The following is a 13,869-nucleotide window of genomic DNA, read 5'->3' as shown; positions in this document are numbered from 1 at the left end:
AAGTTAGATGTAGACTGGAAGTTCCTTTTGCTCCTTCTCAGCAATGCACCTGTGCAAAAAGATACTGAACATTTCTTGTTCCCATGGAAACATCTTTATCTCCACACTAAGTGAATCTGACAGTTAGTGCCAGATTGCGGGCAGTTGGGCTTGTGGACTAGTGCCCAACAGGAGCTGGATTGAGGATTGCCTTTCCAGCTCCTTTCACTTGGCTTTCCGCTGGTTCCCAAAGGGGTATTTTCAGTCTTGGTCTGGGCTGGTTATGAGTCATTGTCTCAAACGCAAAAGGAATGTTTTCACTCATTGTACTAACTGGCCCCTGAAAACTCTCATTTCTGCTGCTTGTGTCAGCTCCTGGAGGAACATTTGTTATTAAGACAAACGCAGTCAGCTTCTAAGCATTTCCAATTAAGCGCTCTCCTACTGTGGGTTGTGTCCTCAGACTGGCCAATTCTCTCTAAAGTTAAATGTAAGTGACCAGCTGTATCTCAGTGGAGGGGGTGGTAGATGATTTAAAGCTATGTTCTTTTGGCTGACCTTCTCTGCACCCTCTATAAACATGGGCATATCCAAAACACTGTACCCATGTTGCAGCAGATGCCATTTGTTCATTATCCTTGTGCTCACTCACCTACATTAGCACCCAGTCTGGCAACAAGTCGATTTGAAAATTCTCATCCTCTTTTTCAGAACCCTTCCAACACCTCACCCTCCCTATCTCTGTGGAGCATGATTATAGAATCCCTACAGTACAGAAGGAGGCCATTCGGCCCATCAAGTCTGCACCAACCACAATCCCACCCAAGCCTACTCCCATATCCCTATATATTTTACCCACTATTCCCTCTAACCTACATTTCTCAGGAAACTAAGGGGCAATTTAGCATGGCCAATCAACCTAACCTGCACATTTTTGGACTGTGGGAGGAAACCGGAGCACCCGGAGGAAACCCATGCATACACAAGGAGAATGTGCAGACTCCACATAGACAGTGACCCGAGCTGGGAATCAAACACAGGTCTCTGGAGCTGTGAAGCAGCAGTGTTAACCACTGTGCTATCATACCGCGCTAAAGCTCAGTTGATAAATTTGTGAGTTCAATTTTCACTCAGGACTTGAGCACTAAAATCAAGGCTGACACTCCAGTGCAGTCCTGAGGGAGTACTGCACTATTGGAGGTGTCATTTTTCAGATGAAACTTTAAACTATGACCGCATCTGCTTCCTTAGGTAGCTGTAAAAGATTCCAAGATAATATTTTGAAGAAGAGAGGGGAGTTCTCCGTGTCCTGATCAATATTTGTCTTTGAATAGATTATCTGGCCATTATCTCATTGTTTGAGTTTGCTATACACAAATTAGTGCTGCCTTTTTACACATTACACAATGATTACACTTCAAAAAGCAAAGTACTTCCTTAGTTGTTTAAGCATTTTGGAACATCCTTTAGTTTCGAAAGGATCTATGTAACGAATGCAAGTCTTCTTCCTCATCCAACCCCAGAACACCCAATCAATGCACTGTTCCCATTCTGGTCTCTTGAGCATTCTGATTTTCATAACTCCATAGTTGGCAACTTTGCTGGGCAGTAAACTCTGGAATTGTTTCTCCAAACCTCTCTGTCTTTTAGCCTTCCCTCCTTCAAGCTGCTTTTTAAAAATTCATTTGTGGGACATGGGCATCACTGGCTGGGCAGCATTTATTGCCCACTCTAGTTGCCCGAGGGCAGTTGAGAATAAACTTGCATTAAAGGTGCTTCTTAACCTCTATGGTTGAGAGCTTCAAATTTCTACGTGTCCAGAACACCAACATCTTGTCCTGGTCCCTCCATGCTGACGCCAAAGTTAAGAAAGTCCACCAACGCCGCTAATTTCTCAGGAGGCGAAGGAAATTCAGCATGTCCACTACGACTCTCACCAATTTTTATAGATGCACCATAGAAAGGATCCTTTCCAGGTATATCACAGCTTGGTATGGTTCCTGCTCTGACCAAGACTGTAAGAAACTAAAAAGGGTTGTGAACGTACCCTAGTCCATCATGCAAACCAGCTTCCCATCCTATGACCTAGTGTATACTTCCCAGAAGGTGAATAGGTTCAAGTTCAACTCTGAAACTTGAGCACATAATGTATGCTGATATTTCAGTGTAGGCAGCCAGCAGAATCAAAGAGCCCATGCACACCTGACATATTCTCTTCCACCTTCTTCCGTCAGGAAAAAAGTGCAAAAGTTTGAGATCGCTTACCAAAAGACTCATAAGAACATAAGAAATAGGAGCAGGAGTAGGCCATCTAGCCCTTCGAGCCTGCCCCGCCATTCAGTAAGATCATGGCTGATCTGTCGTGGCTCAGTTCCACATTCTCGCCCTCTCCCCATAACCCTTAATCCCCTCGCTTATCAAAAACCCATCAACCCGCGTCTTAAAAATATTTAGCGAGGCAGCCTCCACCACCTCAACGGGCAGAGAATTCCAGAGATTCACCACCCTTTGAGTGAAGAAGTTCCTCCTCAACTCCGTTCTAAACCGCCCCCCCTTTATCTTGAGGCTGTGCCCCCTAGTCCTACTGTCTTTTTTGAGCGGGAAGAGTCTCTCCACCTCTATCCTATCCATCCCATTCATCATCTTATACGTCTCAATGAGATCTCCCCTCATTCTTCTCAACTCTAATGAGTACAAGCCTAGTTTATTCAGCCTCTCCTCATAGCTCAACCCCCTCAACTCCGGAATCAGCCTAGTAAACCTCCTCTGCACTCCCTCCAAGGCCAAAATATCTTTGCGTAAGTGCAGCGACCAAAACTGCACACAGTACTCCAGCTGCGGCCTCACCAATGCCCTATACAGCCGCAGCAAGACCTCCCTACTTTTATATTCAATCCCCCTCGCTATGAAGGCCAGCATCCCATTCGCCTTCCTGACCACCTGCTGCACCTGCAGGCTGGGTTTTTGCGACTCATGCACAAGGACCCCGAGGTCCCTCTGCACCGTCACCTGCTGCAGTTTTTAGCCACGTAAGTAATAGTCCTTCCTACCATTCTTCCTACCAAAGTGGACCACCTCACACTTGCCAACATTAAATTCCATTTGCCATTTCCTGGCCCATTCGCCCAGCCTATCTAGATCCTTCTGCAGACTCTCCACACCCTCCGCGCAATTTGCCGTTCCACCAATCTTGGTGTCATCAGCAAATTTCGACACCATACACTCGGTTCCCTCCTCCAGATCATCTATATAAATGGTAAATAGCTGAGGCCCCAGCACCAACCCCTGGGGCACTCCACTAGTCACCAACCACCAATCCGAATAGCACCCATTAACCCCCACTCCCTGCCTCCTATTTGACAACCAGTCCTCTATCCACGCTAACACCCTACCCCCAACTCCATGCCCCCTTACCTTCTGCAATAACCTCTTTTGAGGTACCTTGTCAAACGCCTTCTGAAAATCAAGAAAGACCACATCCACCGGCTCTCCTCTATCCACCGCCCTAGACACATCCTCATAGAACTCCAATAAAATGACTTCCCCTTAACGAAACTGTGCTGCGTCTGCTCTATCAAGCAATTCCCCTCAAGATGCCTCACTATTTCCTCCTTGATGACGGATTCTAACATTTTACCTACAACAGACGTTAAACTAAACGGCCTATAATTCCCTGCCTTTTGCCTGGCACCCTTCTTAAACAACGGCGTAACATTAGCCTCAAGAACAGCTTCTTCCCTGCTGCCATTAAACCTTTGAATAAGGACCTACTTTATATTAGGTTGATCTCTCTTTATACCCTTTTCTTCTCTCTTATGTACTCTTTGAATGGTATGCTTTGTCTGTATGGTGCGCAAGAAACGCTGCTTTTCACTGTATCCCAATACATGTGACAATAAATCGAATGGGGAAAAAAAAATCTCTGACCAAGCATTTGGTCGCCTGTCCTAATATCTCCTCATGTGGTTCAATGTCACATTTTTGTTAACACCCCTGTGAATTGCCTTGAAATTCTTACTGCATTAAAGGTGCTATATAAGTGCAAGCTATTGTCTGTCTCCATTTCTCGATGGCAATGCAAAATGGCCAAGAAAGCTCCTCATGGCTCAGCAGGCTGTTCAGTGAAAGCAAATCAAAAGAAAAATTCCAAATTCCTCTTTTCTAAAACATTCTGGTAACAAACTCTCATCCTGATACAGATGGCAGCACAAGTGTAGACACATGGCAACCATTAGTAGATGGCTAATGTTTGTTTGAATTTAGGTCATCGAATTCTCTGAGTTTTGAGGTGCGAACTAAATTCTTACCAAAGCTGTTAGTGAGAGGCACCCCTCTTTTTTTAAGCACGTCTCTTAGTTAATCTAGAAAATTTCAACTAAACTTGTCGACAAAGTTTGGGAATCAAAAATTGACACAGCTGTATAAACAACGCAAAGAGCTCCTGACCTCAGCGCTTTCAACTGTTTTAGTCAAGTTTCATATGTACATTTTTTTAAAAGCCGAAAGATTGATCAAGACTTGAGAATAACTGCAGGTCATTTATCCAGTTTGTTTTTATAGAGGCTTTTGTTTCTAACCCTCCCTCGTAAACCTGTATTGATTATTTTAACTCATCAAGCTTAAAACCTTTTTAAATATATTCAGTTGTTAGGTCCACCAATCTCCAATGTGTAACTCTCTGTTTCAAACTCTAACTATGCAGCTATAGAACTTCGTATATGTGCATTACTTCCACAAGGGACTTGTCAGCCCAATGCACCATTCAGTCTCCTGGAAGATTGATTGTTGATCTATAGATACTCCCTGTCTTTTGCATTCCTCAATCTCCTGCAGAGTCCTTGTCAGCACTGCTCAGTCCTATACTTCCCATCTATGTTGAGTATCACCTTGGCTGAGTGGTAGCATTACACACGTTGAACCAGAAGGTGAATAGGTTCAAGTTCAACTCTGAAACTTGAGCACATAATGTATGCTGATATTTCAGTGTTAATACTAAGGTGCACTGTTGGCATATCTGTTGCAGAAGAATGTTAAACTAGCTGAACAGGTGGATGTGAAAAACACACATGACACGGCTGAAAGAATACAGTGTTCTCCAAAAGTCTTGACCAGCATTCTTCCTTGAATATCTTTCACCAAAACAGATTAATTGGTCATTTCTCCTATTTATAGAATCATACTGCACAGATGGAGACCATGCCTGTGTTGGCCATTAGAAAGTGCTACCCAATTACTCCCACTCCCTTACTCTATTCCAATAGCTCAGCAAATCTTTCCCATTCAAATATATACTCAATTCTCTCCATAAAGTATCCCATCCCCAGTCCTATCCCCATAATCCCATATAATTAGCCCACTAATCCCTCTAACCTACACATCTTGGGACACTAAAGGGCAATTTAGCATGGCCAATCCACCTAACCTACACATCTTTGGACTCTGGGAGGAGTCGATTGTCAGAAAAACCCATCTGGTTCACTAATGTCCTTTAGGGAAGGAAATCTACCTCCTTACCTGGTCTGGCCTACATGTGACTCCAGACTCACAGCAATGTGGTTGACTCTCATCTGCCCTCATGCAACTAGTGATGGGTGATAAATGCTGACCAGCCAGCGACACCCATGTCCCATGAATGAATAAAAAAACTGGAGGAAACCTTCATACACATGAGAAGAATGTGCAAACTCCACACAGACAGTGACCCAAGGCTGGAATTGAACCTGGGTCCCTGGCGCTGTGAAGCAGCAGTGCTAACCATTGTGCCACGAGCTGCCCATAACTGAGTGCCAATCAGCTACTGGTTGGCACTCTAGCTACTGCTAGTGTTCAACTCATAATGTATTCTAGCCTGCCTTCTGCACCTCTCACCCTTTGGTGTGAGGGACATGGGGAGGGCAGTGGGGAGAGTCTGTTTCATATAACTGAAGTCCCTTGTGACCTGTGTTTTTGTAGGCTAATGCTGTGCATGATTATAACTGCCACTGCAATTTAAAACAATTAATTGGCTGTGGAGTTCATCATGAGATCTTGACAGGTAGCACAGTGGTTAGCATTGCTGCCTCACATGCCAGGAACTCAGGTTCGAATCCCAGCTTGGGTCACTGTGTGGAGTTTGGACATTCTCCTCGTGTCCGCGTGGGTTTCCTCCGGGTGCTCCAGTTTCCTCCCACAGTCCAAAGATATACGGGCTAGGTGGATTGGTCATGCTAAATTGCTCCTTCGTGTCAAGGGGACTAACTAGGGTAAATGCTTGGGATTATGGGGATAGGGCCTGCGTGCAGATTTGATGGGTTGAATGGCCTCTTTCTGCACTGTAGGATTCAATGATTCTATTTGGTGCTATATCGCAAGTTTCTTCTCTTCAAGAACTCTGCCAATAAAGGGTTAAACTTGTAAATTTACAGTTTTTTTCTTCAAAACAAGTCACCTTACGAAGATCCCTCATTTTATTCTTCGTTCTCTTACCTCTAGATTCTAAAGAGCTCCAATGTGTAACAGTTTTGTGGGTGATCCACTGTTGTTAATAGTTCCCCTTGGGTTAAGGTTCAGCTTTTGTCCTGTGACCCCTGAATTTGGCACTAAGGACACAAAGATCTCTAGTTTTGATTGTATTATGTTATACTAAGGAGCTGCTACAATTTAGATAGTGGACTTATTTTCAATCTGGGCCTGAGACTTCATTGTTTTTGGGTCCTGATCCCATGCCATGCCTGGCTTGGCAATGTGACGCTATTTCAATATGCAAAGCTTCTAATTGCCTTGGAGGCAAGCTCAGTAACTAGTTAGTGGTGGGACAATGCCTGGAGAAAGGAAGAGGCTGTGGAACTCGATGCGCAAAGACAGCAGCCATGGTGGGGCTTGCTATTGCCCTGCAGATTGGAGCAGGCAGGTGTGTGGAGGGCCATCAGCCTCATGGCGTGTACAGGTAGTTTAATAGTTATTCATAAGGTCTTGGGTACCATTACTTGAACAGTTTGAATCACCTTTTCTTTATTCCTAGCACTTTATTCTAGCAGCAACATCACATAATAGCTCTAAAATGGAAGCAAATGCTAAGGATACTAGAGATCTGAAATAAAAACGAAGTGCTGGAAAATCCAGCATGTCTGGCAGCATCAGATTCGAATGAATCTGAACCAATTTCATCAAGAAACTTCTTTGATTTAATTTGATTTTATTTATTATTGCCAAATGTATTGAGATACAATGAAAAGTATTGTTTGTTGTGCACCATACAGCCAAAACATAGAGTACATAGGGGAGAAGGAAAGGAGAGGGAACAGAATATAGTTTTAATGTCATACTAAGGTGGAGAAAAAGATTAACTAAATATAAGGCAGGCCCATCAAAAGTAACTTATAACTGTTAGAAGGAGACAAACAAAGGAGAGTGATATTGGAGTTGAAACGTTACTCTTTTTCTCTCTCCACAGATGCTGATAGCACTTTCTGTCTTTATTTCACATGATGGCTCCTTGCTCTACTCCCAACAACTGTGCACAAATGTGGCCAAGATCCTTTGCCCTTCCTGTTCACTGCTGTGAAATTTTTTTGCTGGCCCTTTCCAGCCCACTAACAAGCTCATCCATGAGTTTAACGGGCAGGTAATTGGAGGCGAGCAGATTACTGTCTCCCCTGCACCCCTCCCTTCTTGTGTTGGCTTTGAAAATTTCATCATGTTCTGGAGGCATTGCCACATTAACATGTCATATTTTCAAAACACACCTGACCTCAGTGCATGGGCATTTGAAAATTCTGTCCAATGTTTCTGTGGAATGTTTCACAATAAATGTAAACAGTTTGAACAAATTATCACAGGGCTAAAAGGATTTTTTTTTCCTCTCGCACTTAATTGTGCTTTCTTTAAGAGCTGGTTTTCTGTGTTTTATTTCTGCTCTTTTATTTTGTCAGTTTATTTAATGAGGCAATATTTTCCCTGCTTGTTGGAGGTTGGCACTCCAGCTACTACTTGCGTTCAACTCGTAATGTGTTCCAGCCTGCCTTCTGCACCACTCACGCCTTGGTCTGAGGGATGTGTGTGGGGGGGGGGGGGGGGGGGGGGGGAGCAGGTTGGTGGGGGCAGGGGGGTGATGTTGGTAGGGGAGGGTCTGTTTCACTCACAGGCAGAAAGGATACATGAATAAAGCTGCTGCTATTAGTGTGGGAGGGCACGGCAGCAAACAAGAAGACCAGGGGTTTTCAAGACTCCTTGGATCTTTGCGATATCCTTTAATTGCTCGTTTAAGGCACTGACACATGGAGTTTAACACTGGTTTATGGAAGGCAGCCTGCTCTGCACTTACAATAGCACAAGTTGCCTGAACTGTTCCTGTAAGGTGACAGGCAAAGCCACCATTGCTGGACAGTAAGATTTACTGGTGTGATTTGTGGTGAAGTGCTAAGTTTGCGATCTGGCAGAGCTAACTCTGATACACATTGTAAAGTCCAATAAAAAGTTTATAAACTTTTCTGTAAGCAATTTCAGACATCTTTTTATATAAAATTTTAACTTGCTGTATATTGGTGGGATGCCAGGAATTTACTTATTTCAACAGCCACGTGGGATATGTTTCAGGACAAACAGTCAGGCGTTAAACAGTGTTATGATGTATAATCCACATTGAGCTGTTTGCTTAACTGCACTAGAAATTTACACAAGGACAGTACTGAGTTAACAGGAAGGAATATAACCAGTTTAGATAGCAAATGGTTTGGGTTTTCAGTGAATATTAATATGACAGAAATATTCACTTATCAGGGAACTTACTGTGTTCTTTGGCTTTGCTACATTTGCCTGAAGGTGACTAGCACATGCTTCCGAGGTTTCAGATTTTTCGTATATATCTTTCTTTAAAAAAAGGTCGATAGTTTAACTGCCAATAGCTGGATCCTTTCCTTACCTGCACCTGGAACCTATTCTGCACAAACAGTATTAGGATTTACTAAATCAGGAAAGTGGAACCTCGGAATATGGCACTTAAATCTGAATTCTTTTTATTTGTCTTCCATTACATCACGAGACAAAATCCCAACTCCCTGTTGTTTTGCAGAGCTGGGAGCCCTCCATTTGTTCAGTGGTTGGGGAAAACTCCCATTGCTCAGTAAGTAGAGATCAAGCCCTCTTTGCCCAGTATGTAAGGATCAACTCCTCTTTGTCCAGTGCATGGGGATCAACCTCATTTACCCAGTGTGTAAGGATCAATCCCTCTGCCCACTGTGTTAGGATCAACCCCTCTTTGCCCACTGAGTAAGGATCAACCCCTCTTTACCCAGTGTGTAAGGATCAACCCCTCTTTGCCCAGTGTGTAAGGATCAACCCCTCTTTGCCCAGTGTATAAGGATCAACCCCTCTTTGTCCACTGAGTAAGGATCAACCCCTCTTTGCCCACTGAGTAAGGATCAACCCCTCTTTGCCCAGTGTATAAGGATCAACCCCTCTTTGTCCACTGAGTAAGGATCAACCCCTCTTTGCCCACTGAGTAAGGATCAACCCCTCTTTGCCCAGTGTATAAGGATCGACCCCTCTTTGCCCAGTGTGTATGGATCAACCCCTCTTTGCCCACTGAGTAAGGATCAACCCCTCTTTGCCCAGTGTGTAAGGATCAACCCCTCTTTGCCCACTGAGTAAGGATCAACCCCTCTTTGCCCAGTGTGTAAGGATCAACCCCTCTTTGCCCAGTGTGTAAGGATCAACCCCTCTTTGCCCAGTGTGTAAGGATCAACCCCTCTTTGCCCAGTGTGTAAGGATCAACCCCTCTTTGCCCAGTGTGTAAGGATCAACCCCTCTTTGCCCAGTGTGTAAAGATCAACCCCTCTTTGCCCAGTGTGTAAGGATCAACCCCTCTTTGCCCAGTGTGTAAGGATCAACCCCTCTTTGCCCAGTGTATAAGGATCAACCCCTCTTTGCCCAGTGTGTAAGGATCAACCCCTCTTTGCCCACTGAGTAAGGATCAACCCCTCTTTGCCCACTGAGTAAGGATCAACCCCTCTTTGCCCACTGAGTAAGGATCAACCCCTCTTTGCCCACTGAGTAAGGATCAACCCCTCTTTGCCCAGTGTATAAGGATCAACCCCTCTTTGCCCAGTGTGTAAGGGTCAACCCCTCTTTGTCCAGTGCACGGGGATCAACCCCACTTTGCCCAGTGTGTAAGGATCAACTGCTCTGCCCAGTACGTAGGGATCAACTCCTCTTTGCCCAGTGAGTAGGGATCTCCCCTTTTACCCACTGGATAAGGATCTTTACCCCACTTGCACAATGGAGAATGATCCTCCTTTCTTGCCAGTGGATATGGATCAATGGGAGAATGGTATGGGAACCTTTATTCTTTTAAATTCATTTTATGAGATGGGGACATCGCTGGCTGGAGCAGTAGCAGTAATCACTGTGCCACCGTGAGTGCTGCAAAGCTGCAATGATGACTTGAGTTGGAAACTAACGTTGAGTAAAACATTGGTCAGGTGACACTCCTGTGCTCACAGAATCATGTCTCCAGCAGGAGCCGAAGCCTTTAAAAGAGAGGAATTAGATTGGAGGAAAAATAATGTTGCAGGAACGTGCAGCAGCATTGTAGAACCACCAGCACCTTTTAGCACATCCCCCGAGCACTGTCCCAACTTTACAATCTTTCAAAGATGAAGAAAATGTGAAATGGAAGATCTGCAGCTAGAAGTTGAGGTGTGAGGTTGGTCTGATTTGGAACTGATGTGGGGAGTAAGAGGATTGACGTTATTTCTGTATGAGTAAGGACATTGAGTGAGGAGCATCATAACCACCTTCCCCTGGCATTGGTCTGTTCGTTCACTGCAAAGAAGTTAATCCTCAGCTTTGAACACCACCTTTCATGGGAAGAACATCTGCCCATGTCTGAAATATATGCAAACTGGGCTTACTCCGATTTTCTATGCGTCAGTGATCCCTCTGTGATACCTCTTCATTTCACCCAGTGAAGTATACAGTGTGTCTTTGTTTTTTCACTTATGGAGAAGGGGCAAGGTAAAAACGAAAGGCTGGTGAGTGCTGCAAAGCTGCAATAAAAGAAAAATGTATTATACAGAATATATGGGATAGAAACATGCCATTCAGCCCAGCAAGTTCTTGATGGCATTTGTACAATACTCGAGCAGTACATGGTGTAAGGCAACCAGTTATTGGTAAGCATTTCAGGACATGTGGAACCTGTTGTTGTGTACATCCTGATTTGACCATATCACGATGTCTGTTTACTTCTAGTCAGATCTCTCCACTAAAGAAAATGTATAAAATAATTGCCAAACATTAACTTATGGTCCCATTTATGCCCTCAGATTGAATCCATTGTGTTGAAAGAGAATATAAAAGTTATGACGGAAAACTTCTATGCAGCGATTTTTGGATATGATGAGGTGAGTGTTGAATTTCCTTGAAGTCCTGGCCCTTGGCTGGGGCTTTTTAATTTGAAGGTTTGTACGTTCATTGTGTGCCCGCGAGGTGGCGATGGTGTGCCCGCGAGATGGCGCTGTGCCCAGGTGGTGGCTGCCTGCCCGGGTTTGCCACCTTAATAATCCTCTTACACACTGGACAAAGAGGGGTCGATCCCCATGCACTGGACAAAGAGGGGTTGATCCTTACACCTTAATATTAGAACTGGGTAATTCAGGGCCAATGTCAGGAAATATTTCCTTTTACAAAGAGTGGTGAAGTTTTGAATTCGCTCTTTCAAAATGCTGCTGAGTTTAAGAGAAGTCAGCTGAAAATTTCAAAATTGAGCTTGATAGATTTTTGATTGGCCAAGAGAGGAATATTGTGTGAAATGGAGCTAAAGTGGGTAAATGGAGTTGAGCTGCAGATCCGATTGAATGGCCAAATAGGCTTGAAGGGGCTGAACAACCTCATGTTCCTATGCAACTTTCTATTCAAACTCTCAAATGAAGAGTAACCACTTCAGTGAGATAGTATGGCATGAATGTGTTTAGACAGCAAGTTAGAATCTCTACAAAGGAGGTAAGGAAACTTGTGGATGAGAAAATATGAAGTATAAACTTCATATTTAGTTTATCTATGAATCGTAGAAATGTTATGTCGCGGGAAAAGGCGTCCCAGCCTAGTCCCACTTCCCAGCATTTGTTCTGTAGCCCTGCAGTGTACACACTCAGGCACACATCTAAGCACCTTTTAAACGAGATGAAGTTTTCTGTCTCTACCATGCTTTTAGGCAATGAATTTTAGACCCCTGCCATTTACCACGTTATCAGAAGGACATGGAAACTTTGGAGCGAGTGCAAAGAAGGTTCACCAGGATGTTGCTTGGTATCGAGGATGTTGGCTATGAGGAGAGGGTGAATAAACTGGGATTGTTTTCACTGGAAAGATGGAGGCTGAGGGGAAACCTGATAGAGGTCTAAAATTATAGGAAATGTAGACAGGGTGGATGGTCAGATGCTTTTTCCAAGGGTGGAAGTGTCAGTTACAAGGGAGCACAGGTTCAAGGAGAGAGGGGAAAGTTTAAGGGAGATGTGCGAGGCAAGTTTTTCACACAGAGTGGTGAGTGCTTCGGATGCGCTGTCAGAGGAGATGGTGGAAGCAGGCACATTAGCAACATTTAAGAGGTGTCTGACTGGGTACATGAATAGGGAGGAAATAAAGGGATACGGACTGAGTAAGGGCAGAAGTTTTTTAGTTTAATTTTGGCAACATGATCGGCACAGACTTGGAGTACTTTTGTTTGCTCTTAGTTTAGAGGTTAAGATGCAATGAATGCTTTTTATGCTTTGCATAATTTATTGCACAGAGCAATGGGCTGTTATAATATGGCTGGTTGCAAAATATTTACAGCAGAGAAACTGAACTGTTCTTTGCAGGTATGTATGCTTTACGTGAACCTCCTCCGATCTTCTTTTGTCCCATCCTATCAGCCTTCTTTTCCTCCCTCATCTGTTTTATCTAATTGTTTCTTGCATTGCATCTGAACTGTTCAGTGTGTGGAATGCTACATTCTTAACCACTCCCTGGATAAAGATGGCTCTCTCGAACTGCTTGTTGGATTTATTAATAACCATCTTATATAGATGGTCCCTGGTTCTGTTTATATCTTGGTGATTATGGATGTTCCCTCCTGATGTGACCTCTATGACCTCCTCTCTCTTGCCATTTAAACTTCATGTGTACTTTAACTGTAAAGTACTAAAATAATACCACTTCCATCAAAAAACCTGGTTCAGAACAAGCCTGCACTGTGTTTCTAAACCAAAATCATTTGGCATTGGTTTGTCTTATTTGGAAGTAATCTCATGAAATACCACTTATACATTTCCTTGCTTTCTTTATACTGCTTCCTTGAGCCAAGAACTGAGGAGGAAAAAATGAGTGGATCCTGATCCCATTCTGTGGGTCCTGTTCTCTCTGTGGCCACGGAATATGTTTGAGGGGTGTTCTGATTATTTCCCTGTGCAAGGGGCTTCACGGTACAAACTAGTATCATTTTGGGCTTTTGCCAGTAGTATTGTTCTATGAATGGAAATGTCATGTGTGTGGTAACTTTTCTCAGCATTAGGATGGTGCAATGAATCTTATACCATCTGCTGGACATTGAGTGTATTTCTCCATTTTTATATGTAGAATATATTTCTCTATTCAGCACCCTGATCTTTTTGTTTCATTGTTTGTGTGTGTGTTTTGACTCAGTGATAGCTTTACTGACTGAGAAGGTTGTGGGTTCATGGTCACAGGACATTTCGAGATGTTTACTTTTTCAGTGTTGAAGTGCAATAGTCAGTGGACATACAGCAAGCCTCCACTAACAGTCAATAGATAATGGCCAGTTATTCTGTTTTAAAGGTTGGTTGAGGGATAGGTATTAGCCAGGACAGCAGGGAAAACTCCCCTGCTTCTTGGAGATAGTGAGAAGGCAGATGT

General features: G+C 43.7%; 1 protein-coding gene across 2 annotated transcripts in view; it reads left to right on the top strand.

Moving 5' to 3' along the window:
* uqcc1 (ubiquinol-cytochrome c reductase complex assembly factor 1) overlaps window positions 1-13,869 on the top strand; it is a 98,626-nt gene that overhangs the window by 69,742 nt on the left and 15,015 nt on the right. For both annotated transcript variants that reach the window (XM_080204610.1, XM_080204608.1), the window contains one exon: window positions 11,283-11,360. In XM_080204610.1, coding sequence (XP_080060736.1) covers window positions 11,283-11,360 — 78 coding nt within the window. The remainder of the gene's footprint in view (window positions 1-11,282; window positions 11,361-13,869) is intronic.

This window comes from Carcharhinus amblyrhynchos, chromosome 16 (assembly GCF_965287045.1).
Source record: "Carcharhinus amblyrhynchos chromosome 16, sCarAmb.v2.hapA, whole genome shotgun sequence".
Taxonomy (NCBI): domain Eukaryota; kingdom Metazoa; phylum Chordata; class Chondrichthyes; order Carcharhiniformes; family Carcharhinidae; genus Carcharhinus; species Carcharhinus amblyrhynchos.
This window is presented reverse-complemented; position numbering and strand designations above follow the sequence as displayed.